General features: G+C 45.3%; 1 protein-coding gene across 1 annotated transcript in view; it reads right to left on the bottom strand.

Moving 5' to 3' along the window:
- Positions 1-2434: 2434 nt before the first annotated feature.
- Positions 2435-21402, bottom strand: part of cfap126 (cilia and flagella associated protein 126) — a 38411-nt gene continuing 19443 nt past the window's right edge. Inside the window, exon 5 of the mRNA XM_034171477.1 lies at positions 2435-2767. Coding sequence (XP_034027368.1) covers positions 2435-2767 — 333 coding nt within the window. The remainder of the gene's footprint in view (positions 2768-21402) is intronic.

Here is a 21402-nt window from a genome sequence, read left to right as displayed (position 1 = left end):
GCTGAGGTTGTGCCTTGCATGCGCTTCGTTCACAGGTATTATAAACTCCAATATTCTGTTGGGAATCGACAATATCAAACATCGCAAAATAAGATTAAAGATTAACATATATTTTGATCAATTGATCTGGATAACTTACATTTTGTAACTGCCCCGACTGCTCACAAAGTCATGCTGCTCTCAAAATGAAAATGCATCATAGGTGCCGCACTGTTATTGCTGTGAAGGTTTGCAAAAAAACGGTTAGGTTGAAAGATATAACCCACATATCCCACATGCCTGGAGCTATTCAGACAAAATATCTCTTATATAAAATACAGATCTTGCAGTCGATTAGCAACAAGGCAAGTTTAGAAAAACAGTTGAAGTCCATTTTATTCAGTTACCTTAAGGGAAGACGAACCACAGGTCTCTCTAGACCTGTGGTTTTGGATTCAGTTTGTCTTCTTTTATTTGTAGTCAACGTTTTCCCTACACTGAGAGATGACAACTCAAGCCACTGTATACAAGGGCTGTTAGAAAAGTATCGGACCTTTTATTTTTTTCAAAAACGTGATGGATTTGAATCACGTGTGCTTGCATGAGCCAACCTTGAACCTTCGTGCGCATGCGTGAGTTTTTTCACGCCTGTCGATTGCGTCATTTGCTTGTAAGCAGCCTTTGTGTGAGGATGGGTGGAGTCTCTCGTCGTTTTTTTCTTTGCAAGGAAATGGCGGAACCACACTCCGGTCAGCCATCAACATGCTGAAATGACCGGATCATTCCAAAGTGAACGCTGTGGTGATGTGGGACCGTCGTGTGACTATCTGAGAAATTGCGTAAGAGGTGGACATCAGCACTTTTTTGGCACATTCCACTATGACAGAAGATTTTGCCATGAAAAGAGTTGCAGCAAAATTCATGCCGATGGCTTCGGCATGAAGCTGATGGCGGAGCAAAAGCGCCTCCGTGTTGAAGTCTCACAGGACATGTTTTGACATGCCCAGCTCTTCCACCACTCGGAAGATTCAGATGGCTTTCGGTGTCTTTTCAGTCATGTGACTATCCGAGAAATTGTGGAAGAGCTGGGCATGTCACAACATGTCCTGTGAGACTTCAACACGGAGGCGCTTTTGCTCCGCCATCAGCTTCGTGCCGAAGCCATCGGCATGAATTTTGCTGCAACTCTTTTCATGGCAAAATCTTCTGTCATAGTGGAATGTGCCAAAAAAGTGCTGATGTCCACCTCTTACGCAATTTCTCAGATAGTCACACGACGGTCCCACATCACCACAGCGTTCACTTTGGAATGATCCGGTCATTTCAGCATGTTGATGGCTGACCGGAGTGTGGCTTGCTGTCCACCGTTGTGCAGACGTCTTTAAACCGGTTGTACCGCTCCTTAATCTGTGTGATGCCCAGAGGATCTTCACCGAAAGCCGTCTGAATAATCCGAATGGTTTCCACCTGGCTGTCGCCTAGTTTCTGGCAAAATTTGATGCAGTCGCACTGCTCCAGTCGTTCCGCCATTTTCCTTGCAAAGAAAAAACGACGAGAGACTCCACCCATCCTCACACAAAGGCTGCTTACAAGCAAATGACGCAATCGATAGGCGTGAAAAAACTCGTGCATGCGCACGAAGGTTCAAGGTTGGCTCATGCAAGCACACGTGATTCAAATCCATCAGGTTTTTGAAAAAAATAAAAAGGTCCGATACTTTTCTAACAGACCTTGTATACTTGCATAGAGGAAGAACAACCTTTTTATTATATTGCAGTGTTTAACAGCAGTGGTATTTCATGCAATACCCAGAAATAAGGCATTCTGGATCAGAGGCAGTTAAACAGTAATCAGATACTTAATGAACAATAAGGTGGACTTTGAGACATCGTGCTTAACTTCAAGTCAGTGATCAATAACTCAAATCAATACCGAGATACATTTTAGAAAAGCTTCAAAACTCCGTTTGGATTGTAGGTTTCAGAACCAACTAAAATATTCAGTGACATTAGAACAGAGATTTCTGAAAATTCTGACTGAAATGAATCAATTTGTTCAGGAATGATTCACTACTTTACAGTGCTTAAACACACAGCAAACCAACTGCAAATCTTTTTTTGAAGCAGTTATTTCTGACGATTTTAAAATGGCGAGTTAGTTTTATTTTTCTGCTGTTTTGAAGCATTTGAAACATTGAGTCAACTGCTTCTGAAAAGGGTTCATAGTTTTGAAGCACGCTAAACAGAAAAAAAGATTTGTTGTTTCAAAATGCCTGACACCCTATGATAATAACATGTTGTGGCAGAGGCGCTCTCCAAAACAAATTTCTGGTTGTGCCTGAATCATGGCTTATAAACTACAGTTAGCATTCATAAAAAACTATGGTAGTGTTTATGTAAATTATTTTTTCTTGTAATTTGTACAGATGAAGTCAAATAAAATGAAGGATAGGGGTTCAGTGCTGTGATGATGGTGTTTTTTGCCTTGATGGTTTCCCTGACATATTGCTGACTGATCTCCTTTTGCCCTGCGCTGCGCTAACAGGCCTGAAATTTGGCTTCTCTTCAGCTGCAGAGGGCCGGCTCGCTGGCTCGTCTTTGTCAGCAGCGCAAGAAACCTGTTTATCTTCTGCAGGTTGAGCAACAGATGCATCCAATGTTGTCTGTGAGTTGTGGTTCTTGCCCTCTGTTTTTCCTCCTGAAGCAGCTGGATGGCCCTGAGATGCTGGTCGGACTACAGATGGTGGACGACTAGATGGGGCGGCACCATCCTGCTTCTCCGCACTAGGCTAAAAACAGTGTGAACACACAATGGCTATTAAAGTTGGCCAGAGCAGACATGTTTGTGATTTGCACCCCCCCCCCAACCCCAAGTTTAAAGGGAGCTTTTTACACACAGTTTCTCAAAGTTAATATAAATAACCAAACAGGTATTAAAGTTTACAGCTGAATACAAGATACTGAGCTTGTTACTTTAAATGAAAGGAGCTGCTGCTGGCCACACCCTCTTCCCCTCTATGACTCCCACTGAATATGGGGATGTGGCTCAGCTGGGCGTGTGTCACAGAGCAAGTAGGTGTCCAAATTTGGATGTGCGTGAAATATGTCAGAGAAGTCTAAAATGAGTTGTTTCAGGCCTAGATTTTGTATACTGTGGGCTAAAATTGATATCTGGACAATATGGCTCATGTAAAAAAATTATTAATTAAATAAACAAACAGATTGCAGAATGTTGCAGGCTTGCGTGAACTCGTCAACATTTAATATTTATTCTTGAAACAGGAATTAATCATTCTTTAATTTGTTCTGATGTTGCAAATGAAAGGTTCTGTGGGTGCATAGGTTATTTTTATAGCCATCCAGCCATTAGGAATAACATTAATCTTCAGAGTTAATATTGCTTTAGATGTACAGAAATCCAAATTCCAGTTTTTCTCCGTTTCTCCGTCCCGTCATCCCTTCCAACTCCACCACAGACTGTCCTCCCACCCCTGCTACACTGATCCCCTATTCTGGACTCTAACTAACCTTAATGGTAAATAAAATTGCTTTTCATTTCATTGACATGTGATAACTATTTGCACATTTGCCATGTTGCTGCCTCTACTGGTGGTTGGCTCTCACTGCGGTATTGTATCACTTCCTGTTCCGGAGCACAGCGGTGTTTTGCTGTATCTGTTAGCTGTTTAATCTGCGCAGTTAGATTGATCTAGTTAACTAGACATATATGACATATTGTGTGGAGTCTTGGGGTAACACTTATAAATCAAATACCAATCAAGTATTTCTCTTACAAAAACATGCCATTAGAATTATTTGTAACAAACATTATCTTGAGTCAACGCATTCTTTGTTTATGATTTTAAATTTATTGAAATTTAGAGATTTAGTGGATTATATCACAATACAAATTTTGTACAAAGCAAATAATCGAGCCTTACCACTTTATGTCCAGAACCTGTTCAAGATAAGGGATTCTGGATATAGTTTACGAGGATGTGCTGTATTTAAGAGGCCTCCCGTACGCACTAATATAAAGGGTTTTTGTGTTTCAGTTAAGGGGGTGAAGATTCAGAATAAATGTCCTGTTGAAATTAGATTATGTAGTTCTTTAGTTTGTTTTAAGAAACGTTATAAAAATCTATTAATTTCTGGATATATTGGAAAAGGAAATTGAATTTAATGTATAAATATGATGTATAAATTTGTTAATGTATGGTATGTATCTGTGGGGAATGTATGTATATATAGGAGTGTGAGCAAAAATGGATATGTATTTATGAGTCCTATTTTTTTTTTGAGTATAAGTGTAAAATGTGTTGGACTGGATTTTTGGTATAGGGGTGGGTAACTTATAAGCTTTGCTTCTTCCCACCCCTTTTCAGACACACAGTGCAAATTTTGGTTTTTGTTTTGATTTGTTTTGATATGTTGTGTCTGTACTGTGTTGATGCTGAAATAAATTTCATTCATAGATAACGATTTGTTTCACAGTGTAATCTTCATGTGCCTTAACTAAAGCACTCCCTCTGCTGAATCACCTCTAAATTATTTACACATTATTCACTTTGTGTGTTTTTAGCAATCTGCTAGCTTAGCGCAGCTACTAGCTCTTAGCCGGTTTAGCATGGCAGCTTCTCTTGTCTCTCCCACACTTTTCTGCTCTGGGTGTGAAATGTTTAGTTATTCCTCGGCCTCCTTTAGCAGTAATGTTACTTGTAATAAGTGTAGCTTATTCGTAGCTTTGGAGGCCAGGCTGGGCGAATTGAAGACTCGGCTCCGCACCTTGGAAAATCCTACAGCTAGCCAGGCCCCTGTAGTCGGTGCGGACCAAGGTAGCTTAGCCGCCGTTAGTTCCCCTCCAGCAGATCCCGAGCAGCCGGGAAAGCAGGCCGACTGGGTGACTGTGAGGAGGAAGCGTAGTCCTAAACAGAAGCCCCGTGTACACCGCCAACCCGTTCACATCGCTAACCGTTTTTCCCCACTCGGCGACACACCCGCCGAGGAACAAAATCTGGTTATTGGCGACTCTGTTTTGAGAAATGTGAAGTTAGCGACACCAGCAACCACAGTCAATTGTCTTCCGGGGGCCAGAGCAGGTAACATTGAAGGAAATTTGAAACTGCTGGCTAAGGCTAAGCGTAAATTTGGTAAGATTGTAATTCACGTCGGCAGTAATGACACCCGGTTACGCCAATCGGAGGTCACTAAAATTAATATTGAATCGGTGTGTAACTTTGCAAAAACAATGTCGGACTCTGTAGTTTTCTCTGGGCCCCTCCCCAATCGGACCGGGAGTGACATGTTTAGCCGCATGTTCTCCCTGAATTGCTGGCTGTCTGAGTGGTGTCCAAAAAATGAGGTGGGCTTCATAGATAATTGGCAAACCTTCTGGGGAAAACCTGGTCTTGTTAGGAGAGACGGCATCCATCCCACTTTGGATGGAGCAGCTCTTGTGTGGGCCGCCAGAAGAGGAGGTACTGCTGGCCCACCACCAGAGGGCGCCCTGCCTGAAGTGCGGGCTTCAGGCACGAGAGGGCGCTGCCGCCACGGACACAGCCGGGGGTGACAGCTGTCACTCATTATCTCTTAACAGCTGTCACCCATCTACACTTCATCATCTCACTCCATAAAGACCGGACGTCATCTCCACCTCGTTACCGAGATATCATCTACCTGTGAAGGTAATATCCTCAGCCAGAAACTAACTGTGTCCTAGTCTGAATTCAATTTGCAGCTGCTTTCCTGTGGAGTGCCTTATCAGTGAGGTTGGCGTAATCCGCGACGGCTTCGCTTCACACCCCAACCAGATAAGTGTTTGACAGGAGCTACATGAGTGTGTATTAGAGGTGGAGGTGACTTTCCACCTTCTGACTGTTTTTGTTACTGGGTGTGCACACACCCACGTCTCACTGTTTGTGCTCCTCGCCAGCAGTACTAGATCCGACAGTCGGGGATGGTGATCACCTGGGAATTCGGGACTTGGCGGCTCCAGTATTCACCGGGTTCTGTGGCGGTGGAAATCGTGTGGTTCTGGCTCTTCTCAGGACAGACGTCTTCTATCCTCGAGCCTGCCCACACGTCACTTTTGTGGATTGACTGCTATCAGATTCTGAGATTGTCTGTATATTCGTTGTGCACATTCACAACATTAAATTGTTACCTTTTGGCTCATCTATTGACCGTTCATTTGCGCCCCCTGTTGTGGGTCCGTGTCACTACACTTTCCCCAACAGGATATCTCGGCCAACGTCATGGATCCCGAGGGGCGTCAACCATCTGTTGGACAGCCAATGGAAGAGCAGGGTGCACAGGCGTCGGCTGGAGGCGTGATTGGTGGGTTGCAGCACATCCTCACCGCCTTTACCGCTCGGATGGACCTGATGACCGAGCAACACATCATCCTTAATCGCAGGATGGAGGCTCTCACCGCACAGGTGGAAGCGCGCGCTCAGGGCGCTGCTGCAGCTCCTCCTCCTGCCGACCCGGTACCGAATACAGACATTCCACTGGTCATTCAACGACCCCCCCACCATCCCCTGAAGCATACATAAGCCCCCCAGAGCCGTACGGAGGTTGTGTGGAGATGTGCGCGGACTTTCTTAGGCAGTGTTCGCTTGTCTTTGCACAGCGTCCCGTGATGTACGCGTCTGATGCCAGCAAGGTGGCTTACGTGATTAATTTGCTTCGAGGTGAGGCACGCGCTTGGGCTACAGCGCTTTGGGAACAAAGTTCACGGCTCCTTGCCTCTTATACTGGGTTTGTGAGGGAGCTCAGAACTGTTTTTGATCACCCTAACAGAGGCGAAACCGCGTCTACCGTGCTGCTGTCATTGAGACAGGGGCGCCGGAGCGCAGCCGAATATGCAGTCGACTTCCGCATCACGGCTGCGAGATCCAGCTGGAATATGACTGCGCTCTGCGCCGCCTTCATAAACGGACTGTTGTCGGTCCTGAAGGAGCACCTGGTGGCTAAGGAGGAACCGCGGGATTTGGCTGAGCTTATCGATTTGGTTATACGGTTGGACAATCGGTTAGAAGAACGCCGACGGGAGCGAGGCGAAGGGCGCGGTCAGGCGCAAGCCGTCCCTCTTCCTCCCGGGTCCGAAAGGGAGCCGTCTTCCCCACGCTCCACAGCCACAGCGCTCTGTGTGGCTACAGCTCCCCCCTGCTGACATTCAGACAAAGGAGGCTGGTCCGTGGGGAGTGCTTTCACTGCGGCTCGAGTGAGCATCAGCAGAGAGACTGCCTCAAACGGTCAAAACACAAACGCCCGCCCTTAGAGACTGGGCTGAGGGGGGGTCAAAACATTCACGTGGGTCATACTCATCTTTCAACACGACTCCCAGTTACAATCCTGAGCGGGGATTTAACCCTTCAAGCCCCAGCACTGGTGGACACGGGGTCAGAAGGGTATCTGCTGGATATTTAACCCTTCAAGCCCCAGCACTGGTGGACACGGGGTCAGAAGGGAATCTGCTGGATAGCAGATGGGCAAGGGAGGTAGGGCTCCCTCTAGTGGCGCTTTTTTCCCCAGTGAAGGTGCGAGCACTAGATGGCACTCTTCTCCCTTTTATCACACACAAGACACTACCTGTAACCCTGGTAGTGTCTGGGAATCACCGGGAGGAGATTGAGTTTTTTGTAACTCCTTCTACCTCCCGCGTGATTTTGGGCTTCCCATGGATGATTAAACACAATCCCCGGATTGATTGGCTGTCTTGGGTTGTGGCTCAGTGGAGCGAAACCTGCCACCGGAATTGTTTAGGATCCTCGGTTCCTCCCGGTGTAAACGCTAAGGAGGAGGTTAAAGTCCCTCCCAATCTGACGGCGGTGCCGGTTGACTACCACGATCTTGCTGACGTCTTCAGCCAGGATCTGGCGCTCACCCTTCCCCTGCACCGTCCATACGATTGTGCCATTGATTTGGTCCCGGGCGTTGAGTTCCCGTCCAGCAGGCTGTACAACCTCTCACGTCCCGAGCGCGAATCAATGGAGACCTACATCCGAGACTCATTAGCTGCTGGGTTGATCCAGAATTCCACCTCCCCAATGGGTGCAGGTTTCTTTTTTGTGGGCAAGAAAGATGGCAGACTCCGTCCATGCATTGATTACAGGGGGCTGAATGACATAACGGTTCGGAATCGATACTCTTTACCCATGTTGGATTCAGTGTTCACACCCTGCATGGAGCCCAAATTTTCACCAAACTGGACCTTAGGAATGCGTACCACCTGGTTCGGATCCGGAAGGGAGACGAATGGAAGACGGCATTCAACACCGCATTAGGTCATTCTGAGTACCTGGTCATGCCGTTCGGCCTCACTAACGCCCCCGCAACGTTCCAAGCATTGGTAAACGACGTCTTGCGGGACTTCCTGCACTGATTCGTCTTCGTATATCTGGATGACATACTCATCTTTTCCCCGGACCCTGAGACTCATGTCCAGCATGTATGTCAGGTCCTGCAGCGGTTGTTGGAGAACCGGCTGTTTGTGAAGGATGAGAAGTGTGAGTTTCACCGCACCTCTTTGTCCTTCCTGGGGTTCATCATCTCCTCCAACTCCGTCGCCCCTGATCTGGCCAAGGTTGTGGCGGTGAGAGATTGGCCCCAACCAACAAGCCGTAGGAAGCTGCAACAGTTCCTCGGCTTTGCGAATTTCTACAGGAGGTTCATTAAGGGCTACAGTCAGGTAGTTAGCCCCCTGACAGCTCTGACCTCTCCAAAAGTCCCCTTCACCTGGTCGGATCAGTGCGAAGCCGCGTTCAAGGAGTTGAAACGCCGGTTCTCGTCTGCACCAGTTCTGGTGCAGCCCGACCCTGGCCGCCAGTTTGTGGTTGAAGTGGACGCCTCTGACTCAGGGATAGGAGCCGTGCTATCCCAGAGCGGAGAGACCGATAAGGTTCTTCACCCGTGTGCCTACCTTTCTCACAGGTTGACCCCAGCTGAACGGAACTATGACGTCGGCAATCGAGAACTCCTTGCGGTGAAAGAGGCTCTTGAGGAGTGGAGACACCTGTTGGAGGGAGCGTCTGTGCCGTTCACGGTTTTCACTGACCATCGAAACCTGGAGTATATCAGGACCGCCAAGCGGCTGAACCCCAGGCAAGCCCGCTGGTCACTGTTCTTCGGGGGTTTTGACTTCCGAATCACCTACCGCCCCGGGACCAAGAACCAGAGATCGGATGCCTTGTCCCGGGTGCATGAAGATGAGGTCAAGACTGAGCTGTCGGATCCACCGGAGCCCATCATTCCGGAGTCCACTGTCGTGGCCACCCTCACCTGGGACGTGGAGAAGACCGTCCGGGAGGCCCTGGCACGGAGCCCAGACGCCGGAACTGGGCCGAAGAACAAACTCTACGTCCCACCTGAGGCCAGGGCTGCTGTCTTGGATTTCTGTCACGGTTCTAAGCTCTCCTGTCATCCGGGGGTGCGAAGGACCGTGGCAGTGGTCCGGCAGCGCTTCTGGTGGGCGTCCCTGGAGGCCGACGTCCGGGAATATATCCAGGCCTGCACTACCTGTGCCAGGGGCAAGGCAGACCACCAGAAGGCACAGGGACTTCTTCAGCCACTTCCTGTGCCTCATAGCCCCTGGTCCCACATCGGTCTGGATTTTGTCACGGGCCTCCCGCCATCCCAGGGCAACACCACCATCCTCACAATAGTGGACCGATTCTCCAAGGCGGCCCACTTCGTGGCCCTCCCGAAGCTCCCCACGGCCCAGGAGACTGCAGACCTTCTGGTCCACCATGTCGTCCGTCTGCATGGGATACCCACCGACATCGTCTCTGATCGTGGTCCCCAGTTTTCCTCACACGTCTGGAGGAGCTTCTGCCGGGAACTGGGGGCCACCGTGAGCCTCTCGTCCGGGTATCACCCGCAGACCAATGGACAGGTGGAACGGGCCAATCAGGAATTGGAGCAAGCCCTGCGCTGTGTGAGGTGTGGCTATCCACGAAGGACATCCCCCTCCAGGTGGACTCCCTGAAGCTCAAGGACAGGTACATTGGACCATACAAGATCCTCAAAATCCTCAGTCCTGCCGCAGTGAAGCTCCGACTCCCAGCTTCACTGCGGATCCACCCGGTTTTTCATGTGTCAAGAATCAAACCTCACCACACCTCACCCCTCTGTGCTCCCGGACCGGCGCCGCCTCCTGCCCGGATCATCGACGGGGAGCCGGCTTGGACGGTGCGCCGGCTCCTGGACGTCAGTCGGATGGGCCGGGGGTTCCAGTATTTGGTGGACTGGGAGGGGTATGGACCCGAAGAACGCTCCTGGGTGAAGAGGAGCTTCATCCTGGATCCGGCCCTCCTGGCCGATTTCTACCGCCGTCACCCGGATAAGCCGGGTCGAGGGGTTGAGGGGGGGGTCCTGTTGTGTGGGCTGCCAGAAGCGGAGGTACTGCTGGCCCAACACCACAGGGCGCCCTGCCTGAAGTGCGGGCTTCAGGCACGAGAGGGCGCTGCCGCCACGGACACAGCCGGGGGTAACAGCTGTCACCCATCTACACTTCATCATCTCACTCCATAAAGACCGGACGTCATCTCCACCTCGTTGCCGAGATATCATCTACCTGTGAAGGTAATATCCTCAGCCAGAAACTAACTGTGTCCTAGTCTGAATTCAATTTGCAGCTGCTTTCCTGTGGAGTGCCTTATCAGTGAGGTTGGCGTAATCCGCGACGGCTTCGCTTCACACCCCAACCAGATAAGTGTTTGACAGGAGCTACATGAGTGTGTATTAGAGGTGGAGGTGACTTTCCACCTTCTGACTGTTTTTGTTACTGGGTGTGCACACACCCACGTCTCACTGTTTGTGCTCCTCGCCAGCAGTACCAGATCCGACAGTCGGGGACGGTGATCACCTGGGAATTCGGGACTTGGCGGCTCCAGTATTCACCGGGTTCTGTGGCGGTGGAAATCGTGTGGTTCCGGCTCTTCTCAGGACAGACGTCTTCTATCCTCGAGCCTGCCCACACGTCACTTTTGTGGATTGACTGCTATCAGATTCTGAGATTGTCTGTATATTCGTTGTGCACATTCACAACATTAAATTGTTACCTTTTGGCTCATCTATTGACCGTTCATTTGCGCCCCTGTTGTGGGTCCGTGTCACTACACTTTCCCCAACAGCTCTCATTTCTAGAAATCTGGCCAATTTTCTTAAATCCTCCAAACTGTGACTATCCAGGGTTGGGACCAGGAAGCAGAGTTGTAGTCTTACACACCTCTCTGCAGCTTCTCTCCCCCTGCCATCCCCTCATTACCCCATCCCCGTAGAGACAGTGCCTGCTCCCAGACCACCAATAACCAGCAAAAATCTATTTAAGCATAAAAATTTAAAAAGAAAAAATAATATAGCACCTTCAACTGCACCATAGACTAAAACAGTTAAATGTGGTCTATTAAACATTAGATCTCTCTCTTCTAAGTCCCTGTTAGTAAATTATATAATAATTGATCAACATATTGATTTATTCTGCCTTACAGAAACCTGGTTACAGCAGGATGAATATGTTAGTTTAAATGAGTCAACACCCCCGAGTCACACTAACAGCCAGAATGCTCGTAGCACGGGCCGAGGCGGAGGATTAGCAGCAATCTTCCACTCCAGCTTATTAATTAATCAAAAACCCAGACAGAGCTTTAATTCATTTGAAAGCTTGACTCTTAGTCTTGTCCATCCAAATCGGAAGTCCCAAAAACCAGTTTTAGTTGTTGTTATCTATCATCCACCTGGTCGTTACTGTGAGTTTCTCTGTGAATTTTCGGACCTTTTGTCTGACTTAGTGCTTAGCTCAGATAAGATAATTATAGTGGGCAATTTTAACATCCACACAGATGCTGAGAATGACAGCCTCAACACTGCATTTAATCTATTGTTAGACTCGATTGGCTTTGCTCAAAATGTAAATGAGTCCACCCGCCACTTTAATCATACCTTAGATCTTGTTCTGACTTATGGTATGGAAATTGAAGACTTAACAGTATTCCCTGAAAACCCCCTTTTGTCTGATCATTTCTTAATAACATTTACATTTACTCTGATGGACTACCCAGCAGTGGGGAATAAGTTTCATTACAGTAGAAGTCTTTCAGAAAGCGCTGTAACTAGGTTTAAGGATATGATTCCTTCTTGATGTTCTCAAATGCCATATACCAACACAGGGCAGAGTAGCTACCTAAACTCTATGAGTGAGATAGATTAACTCGTCAATAGTTTTATATCCTCACTGAGGACAACTTTGGATGCTGTAGCTCCTCTGAAAAAGAGAGCCTTAAATCAGAAGTGCCTGACTCCGTGGTATAACTCACAAACTCGCAGCTTAAAGCAGATAACCCGTAAGTTGGAGAGGAAATGGCGTCTCACTAATTTAGAAGATCTTCACTTAGCCTGGAAAAAGAGTTTGTTGCTCTATAAAAAAGCCCTCAGTAAAGCTAGGACATCTTACTACTCATCACTAATTGAAGAAAATAAGAACAACCCCAGGTTTCTTTTCAGCACTGTAGCCAGGCTGACAAAGAGTAAGAGCTCTATTGAGCCGAGTATTCCTTTAACTTTAACTAGTAATGACTTCATGACTTTCTTTGCTAATAAAATTTTAACTATTAGAGAAAAAATTACTCATAACCATCCCAAAGACATATCGTTCTCTTTGGCTGCTTTCAGTGATGCCAGTATTTGGTTAGACTCTTTCTCTCCGATTGTTCTGTCTGAGTTATTTTCATTAGTTACTTCCTCCAGACCATCAACATGTCTATTAAACCCCATTCCTACCAGGCTGCTCAAGGAAGCCCTACCATTAATTAATGTTTCGATCTTAAATATGATCAATCTATCTTTATTAGTTGGCTATGTACCACAGGCTTTTAAGGTGGCAGTAATTAAACCATTACTTAAAAAGCCATCACTTGACAAAGCTATCTTAGCTAATTATAGGCCAATCTCCAACCTTCCTTTTCTCTCAAAAATTCTTGAAAGGGTAGTTGTAAAACAGCTAACTGATCATCTGCAGAGGAATGGTCTATTTGAAGAGTTTCAGTCAGGGTTTAGAATTCATCATAGTACAGAAACAGCATTAATGAAGCTTACAAATGATCTTACAGAGATTAGAGCATGCCATAGGTATTAAAGGCACTGCGCTGCGGTGGTTTGAATCATATTTATCTAATAGATTACAATTTGTTCATGTAAATGGGGAATCTTCTTCACTGTCTAAGGTTAATTATGGAGTTCCACAAGGTTCTGTGCTAGGACCAATTTTATTCACTTTATACATGCTTCCCTTAGGCAGTATTATTAGACAGCATTGCTTAAATTTTCATTGTTACGCAGATGATACCCAGCTTTATCTATCCATGAAGCCAGAGGACACACACCAATTAGCTAAACTGCAGGATTGTCTTACAGACATAAAGACATGGATGACCTCTAATTTCCTGCTTTTAAACTCAGATAAACCTGAAGTTATTGTACTTGGCCCCACAAATCTTAGAAACATGGTGTCTAACCAGATCCTTACTCTGGATGGCATGACCCTGACCTCTAGTCATACTGTGAGAAATCTTGGAGTCATTTTTGATCAGGATATGTCATTCAATGCGCATATTAAAAATATGTAGGATTGCTTTTTTGCATTTGCGCAATATCTCTAAAATTAGAAAGGTCTTGTCTCAGAGTGATGCTGAAAAACTAATTCATGCATTTATTTCCTCTAGGCTGGACTATTGTAATTCATTATTATCAGGTTGTCCTAAAAGTTCCCTGAAAAGCCTTCAGTTAATTCAAAATGCTGCAGCTAGAGTACTGACAGGGACTAGAAGGAGAGAGCATATCTCACCAATATTGGCCTCTCTTCATTGGCTTCCTGTTAATTCTAGAATAGAATTTAAAATTCTTCTTCTTACTTATAAGGTTTTGAATAATCAGGTCCCATCTTATCTTAGGGACCTCATAGTACCATATCACCCCAATAGAGCGCTTCGCTCTCAGACTGCAGGCTTACTTGTAGTTCCTAGGGTTTGTAAGAGTAGAATGGGAGGCAGAGCCTTCAGCTTTCAGGCTCCTCTCCTCTGGAACCAGCTCCCAATTCGGATCAGGGAGACAGACACCCTCTGTACTTTTAAGATTAGGCTTAAAACTTTCCTTTTTGCTAAAGCTTATAGTTAGGGCTGGATCAGGTGACCCTGAACCATCCCTTAGTTATGCTGCTATAGACTTAGACTGCTGGGGGGTTCCCATGATGCACTGTTTCTTTCTCTTTTTGCTCTGTATGCACCACTCTGCATTTAATCATTAGTGATTGATCTCTGCTCCCCTCCACAGCATGTCTTTTTCCTGGTTCTCTCCCTCAGCCCCAACCAGTCCCAGCAGAAGACTGCCCCTCCCTGAGCCTGGTTCTGCTGGAGGTTTCTTCCTGTTAAAAGGGAGTTTTTCCTTCCCACTGTCGCCAAGTGCTTGCTCACAGGGGGTCGTTTTGACCGTTGGGGTTTTCCGTAATTATTGTATGGCTTTGCCTTGCAATATAAAGCGCCTTGGGGCAACTGTTTGTTGTGATTTGGCGCTATATAAATAAAACTGATCTGATTTGATTTGACATTTGGATTCAATCATATTGATCATAACAGGTGTTTGATCATCAGGAGCAGTTTTAAAAACTCTGGTGTTGCAAAATATAAATTTTTGTGGCATACATGGGAATGTGCATAGGCCTCATCAGGGTCAAAGGACAGGAAAGATGGTGGTGATATAGTACATCTGAATTGCATCTCTACTACTTGTTTGCTGACTTCTCATACATACTTCAGTCATGGCTAGGTAGTATGAAATAACCAGTGTTGGGCACACCATTTTAAGTAATTAGTTATGGTTACTAGTTATTTTTCCCAAAATGTAACCGAGTTAGTAACTAAGTTTTATTTCTTTATTTCTTTATTTTAATAATGTTTTACTTTATTAGTGGAACAAGAACACCACGCATCCCAAAAGAATATATATATATATATATGGCCAGACAAAGGGACAGAGCTGGAAAGGATGTGCAGCAGGTTATGGTGGTAAAAGATGCACATGGTAATGTGCTGACAAGTGAGGAGTGTGTGCTGAGAAGGTGGAGGGAATATTTTGAAGAGCTGATGAATAAAGAAAATGAGTAAGAGAAAAGGCTGGATGATGTGGTGAGAGTAAATCAGGAAGTACAAGAGATTAGTAAGGAAGAAGTGAGGGCTGCTATGAAGGGGATGAAGAGTGGAAAGGCAGTTGGTCCAGATGATATTCCAGTGGAGGCATGGAAATGTCTAGGAGAGATGGCAGTAGAGTTTCTAACCAGATTGTTTAATAAAATCTTGGAAAGTAAGAGGGTGCCTGAGGAGTGGAGACGAAGTGTGCTGGTTCCTATTTTCAAGAACAAGGGTGATGTGCAGAGCTACAGTAACTACAGAGGCATAAAGTTGATCAGCCACAGCATGAAGTTATGAGAAAGAGTAGTAGAAGCTAGGCTTAGAAAACAGGTGAAGATCTGTGAGCAGCAATATGGTTTCATGCTGAGAAAGAGCAGTACAGATGCAATGTTAGCTCTGAGAATACTGTTGGAGAAATACAGAGAAGGCCAGAAAGAGTTACATTGTGTGTTTGTGGACTTAGAAAAAGCTTATGACAGGGTGCCAAAAGAAGAGCTGTGGTATTGTATGAGGAAGTCTGGAGTGGCAGAGAAGTATGTTAGCGTAGTGCAGGACATGTACAAGAATAGTGTGACAGTGTGGCAGTCGGAATGACAGACTCATTCAAGGTGGAGGTGGGATTACACCAGGGATCAGCTCTGAGCCCTTTCTTGTTTGCAGTGGTGATGGACAGGTTGACGGATGAGATCAGACAGGAGTCCCCATGGACTATGATGTTTGCAGATGACATTGTGATCTGTAGTGAGAGTAGAGAGCAAGTTGAGTCTAGTCTGGAGAGGTGGAGATATGCTTTGGAGAGAAGAGGAATGAAAGTCAGTAGAAGCAAGACTGAGTACATGTGTGTGAATGGGAGGGAGCCCAGTGGAATAGTGCAGTTACAAGGAGTAGAAGTGGTGAAAGTAGATGAGTTTAAATATTTGGGGTCAACTGTTCAAAGTAATGGAGAGTGTGGTAAAGAGGTGAAGAAGAAAGTGCAGGCAGGGTTGAGTGGGTGGAGAAAGGTGGCAGGAGTGATCTGTGACCGAAGAATATCAGCAAGAGTGAAGGGGAAAGTTTACAAGACAGTAGTGAGACCAGCTATGTTGTACGGCTTAGAGACGGTGGCACTAACAAAAAGACAGGTGGCAGATCTGGAGGTGGCAGAGCAGAAGATGGCAGAGCTGAAGATGTTGAGATTCTCTTTGGGAGTGACAAGAATGGACAAGATTAGGAATGAACATATCAGAGGGACAGCTCAGGTGGGACGGTTTGGAGACAAAGTCAGAGAGGCGAGATTGAGATGGTTTGGACATGTGCAGAGGAGGGACCCAGGGTATACAGGGAGAAGGATGCTGAGGATGGAGCCACCAGGCAGGAGGAGAAGAGGGAGGCCAAAGAAGAGGTTTATGGATGTGCTGAAGGAGGACATGCAGGTGGTTGGTGTGACAGAGGAGGATACAGAGGACAGGGTGAGATGGAAATGATTGATCTGCTGTGGCGATCCCTAATGGGAACAACCAAAAGACGAAGAAGATACACAGTTGTCAGTGGTGGGCACACTTCCGATAATCCGATAACAGCATTAAACTCTAGTGCCTAAAACTCTCGTAAATATATTCTCTGGGTGTATAGATGTTATTATATTTGTGTTTAAATTCCACGCATCTTAAATGTAGCAGACGGATTATTTGGAATTTTGTTTGGCAAGTTTTCAAGGCCGTTACTGCCATCTACTGGCCAGTAGTGTTCATGGCAGTATTCGCCCAAAGTACTAAGCATCTGGGCACCAGTAGATGGCAGTGTTCTATTTATTTTGACCCGTTATATCAGATGGTAGTCAAATCAACTTTTTGGCTTTGCAAATGGCTTTTTTTTTTTTTTTACAAATTAAGTTAAAAAACAAAACAACAACAACAACAACAAAAAAACATTACAAGACAGCTCTGCGGTTGGATGCTTTGTAGCTCTTCAGCAGCAGGAGGTGGTCGTGAGATGTTAAAGCTTGTTACTCCACTACACGATGCAGGACGCGCGATTAACCTGAAACTCGGTCCAAAAAATTCTTGCACGAATGAAAAATCATCTGAAAAATGGCCAAAACACGCACAGTGTAAAGCCAACATTTATGTGTCAAGATAAGGCTTTTCAGAACTGACCAATTGTTAACCTTGTCCTTTGTTTATCTATGTTTTTATTATTGCATTTTAACCTGTGAAGTGCTTTGTGACTTATGTCTGTGAAAGGCACTATATAAATAAATTTACTTACTTACTTACTAATATTGAGTGCATGTTTTACAACATCATAAAACGTGCACACATCATCAAACATTCTCTCCACATGCAAAACATTTTGCGATGACACTTCCAGGGCTCCGTAAAAATGCCTGTTTTTACAAATAAAAATGGAATATTTTACAAAAGCACATTTATCTTTAAACCAACACACGACACACGTCACATTAACGTGTTGGTTTACATAATGAATGACTGAACCAATCAGTGTTTAGCAGAGGCACTTTTACCCAGAATGCTTTGCAGTCTGTGTTTGTTACAAAACCTCAGAATTAGTGCATTATTGAACATTAAAAGATATATGTTATATTTTAACTTTGTACAAATGACAGAATTGACATTAATGGAGTTACTCTATCAGTATTTTCACAAAACCATAAGTTAGTATGACTTTATTTTTCAAGACCTCCGCCTGACCAGAGCCTTAGGATTAGTAGAAAGCTCATTTTGTGGGTGCTCTCAGGATTCTTCTGTGCAGCTTGATCAAACATGGAAATACTGGCTTATTCTTTGGGTCTTTTGTCACTTTTGATGCTTTCAAAAGCGATTGTGTTAAAAGTCAATTTCAGCTTCTTAGTAATTGCAAATGTACCAGAGCTAATACTGGAATTTATCAATTATCTGTAACTTCCGATACATTTTTGGGTGGTTTATCTTTATCAAATATAACTTTTCAGTTATCTGATTATCTGTTATCGAAGTTAATTTTTTTGGTTATCTGTGCCCACCACTGACAGTTGTGCTCAAAAGTTTACATACCCTGCCAGAATGTTTGCTTTTTTGGCCATTTTTAAGAGAATATGAATGACAACACAAACCTTTTTTTTTCACTCATGGTTAGTGGTTGGGTGAAGCCATTTATTGTCAAACAACTGTGTTTCCTTTTTTTAAATCAAAATGACAAGAAAACTACCCAAATGAAACTGATCAAAAGTTTACATACCCCTGTTCTTAATACTGTGTATTGTCCCCTTTAACATCAATGACAGCTTGGTGTCTTTTGTGGTAGGTGTGGTCGAGGCTCTCTAATGGTAAAGCTGCCACTGAATATGTTTCGGAATTTATTTACATCAGTTACAAAGAAATACAAACAATATGGCACTCTATGGTAAATCTGCATGGAGTAGACAGCTCTCAAAAACTAGTGACTGTGCAAGTAGAAGAGTGAGGAAAGCCACCAAGACACCCCAGAAGAAGTTACAGGCTTACGTGGCTGTAATTGGAGAAATTATGCACGGTGCAATCTTTGCATTTTGTGTCACCAGTTATCTATCTTCATGATGAAGTGGTATAGAGGAGGATTTTCTTAAAAAGAAGACCTGAAAGTTTAGCTACAAATTGCCAGAAGGTACGTCTGAGATGCAAGCCTGGATTTGATCTGTTTTGGTGAAAGAAAATCCTTCTTTGCTCTACTCCACTATGAAGCTAAGAGTAGTGATGCAAAAGTGTGTGTATATACGAGGTCTGTTAGAAAAGTATCCGACCTTTTTATTTTTTTCAAAAACCTGATGGATTTGAATCACATATGCTTGCTTGAGCAAGCCTTGAACCTTCGTGCGCATGCGTGAATTTTTTCACGCCTGTCGGTTACATCATTTGCTTGTAAGCAGCCTTTGTGTGAGAATGGGTGGAGTCTCTCATCGTTTTTTCTTTGCAAGGAAATGGCGGAATGACTGGAGCAGCGCGACTGCATCAAATTTAGCCAGAAACTGGGTGACAGCTCCGGGCGGCCATCAACATGCTGAAATGACCAGATCATTTCCAAAGTGAACGCTGTGGTGATGCAGGACCGTCGTGTGACTATCCGAGAAATTGCGGAAGAGGTGGACATCAGCACTTTTTCAGCACATTCCACTGTGACAGAAAATTTGGCCATGAAAAGAGTTGCAGCGAAATTCATCGGCACGAAGCTGATGGTGCAGCAAAAGCGCATTCGTGTTGAAGCCTCACAGGACATGTTGTGACATGCCCAGCTCTTCCACCATTCAGAAGATTCAGACGGCTTTCGGGGCTTTTCAGTCGTGTGACTATCCGAGAAATTGCGGACGAGGTGAGCATGTCACAACATGTCCTGTGAGACTTCATCACGGTGGCGCTTTTGCTGCGCCATCAGCTTCGTGCCGATGCATTTCACTGCAACTCTTTTCATGGCAAAATCTTCTGTCACAGTGGAATGTGCCGAAAAAGTGCTGATGTCCACCTCTTCCGCAATTTCTCGGATCACCACAGCGTTCTCTTTGGAAATGATCTGGTCATTTCAGCATGTTGATGGCCACCCGGAGCGTGGCTCGCTCTCCACTGTTGTGCGGCCGTCTTTAAACCGGTTGTACCGCTCCTTAATCTGTGTGATGCCCATAGCATCGTCACCAAAAGCCGTCTGAATAATCTGAATGGTTTCCACCTGGCTGTCGCCCAGTTTCTGGCAAAATTTGATGCAGTCGCACTGCTCCAGTCGTTCCGCCATTTCCTTGCAAAGAAAAAACGACGAGAGACTACACCCATCCTCACACAAAGACTGCTTACAAGCAAATGATGCAACCGACCTCGTATTATATATACATATACACACACACTTTGCACTGGGATACCAATTAAACAACTGCAAATTATAAAGAAGACAATGCTCATATGGCTGAGGATATTTTAGCATTGTTTATATTTTTATTCTTTAGGTTGCTTCCATCATGGGTTACTATAGCAGATCATAAGTCTGCATCTCAGCCTGTCATCTGCAGCTTCTGTCACATCAGCCACCTGCATGTTCTCCCTCATTACATCCATACACATACTCTTTCACCTTCCTCTTCTCCCCCTGCCGGATGGCTCCATCCTCAGCATCCTTACATTCCTCCTCTGCATATGTCCAAAGTCCAAACCATCTCAACTGTTGTGGGTCCGTCTGCTCTGGGGTTTTATTTGATTTTGGGTCATGTCTGTCCTCTGAGTCTTCTGTACCCCTCACTTGTCAGCTGTGTCCCTGTATCATCTTATCATAGGCTCCTGTCACTGTGAGAATGTGTGAGTATGCGGACCTCTCCATGCAATGTGTGTGTCCACTCTGTGTGTGTGAGCAGGCATGTTTCTGTTCATGTGTGTGCCTGTGAATCCATTCTGTGTGCGTGTGTGGTATGTGAGAGCTATAAGTGTGTGTGTCTGTGGATCCCCTCTGTCTCATGTGGATGTGGGAGTGTCCCCCGCGGGAGGTCTCCTTCACGTCACACTCCTCAGTCCCCTGTCCCTGTCTTGATTGTTTGTGGTCTGTTTTCTGGTCTGAGTCTGTTATGGGATATGGTTTGATGCATTGCCTCCTCTCTCAGGTTCCTCGCCCGTGGTATTTGGTTAATGTGTTTGGATTCTTGGTGCACAATCTGTCTCCGTCTTTGAGCTTCTGTGTTGTCTGGTTTTTGGTTACTTCATGTGACTTTCGGTTTTTATTACCTTATTATAATTATTTATTATATACCTTATGATTTTCTCTACTCACTGCAGTCATGTTTGCAGTATTTGATGTATTTGTCTTAGTATGCCGCCCTCTTGTGTTCAGTTTATTCATGTCTCTGGTCTTCTGTAATTACACCTGCCGTATGATTTGGCTGTCTATTGTCACTTGTGTTTCGTCTTTGCTTTGCGGGTCCATTGCCTTTCATTCATGTTTTCTGTTCCGGATTGTTGTATGGTTATGAGTATCAGTTTGGTTTCCACTCCTCTTTGTCAGCAGCCGTGTTTGTGCACCTCTTTATTCAGTCTCTGAGTTTTAGTTGTTACTTTGAGTGACTTCCCCACATTTATTTGTGACCTGTTTGTCCTCACCCTGAGTCAGGCTGAGTGTATTCTGTTAGGAACTTTCCCACTCCTGTCTTGGTTATGCTCAACTGTTATGAATAAACCACCTTTGATTTTTGGAACTCATCTCTGGAGACTTGTCTGACTGTCTGTCACGTGTGATTTTCTTGGCCTGATTTCCTTTCC

The sequence above is a fragment of the Thalassophryne amazonica genome, chromosome 6 (assembly GCF_902500255.1).
Source record: "Thalassophryne amazonica chromosome 6, fThaAma1.1, whole genome shotgun sequence".
Classification (NCBI taxonomy): Eukaryota; Metazoa; Chordata; class Actinopteri; order Batrachoidiformes; family Batrachoididae; genus Thalassophryne; species Thalassophryne amazonica.
The sequence above is the reverse complement of the archived record's forward strand: the minus strand, read 5'-3'. Positions and strand labels throughout refer to the sequence as shown.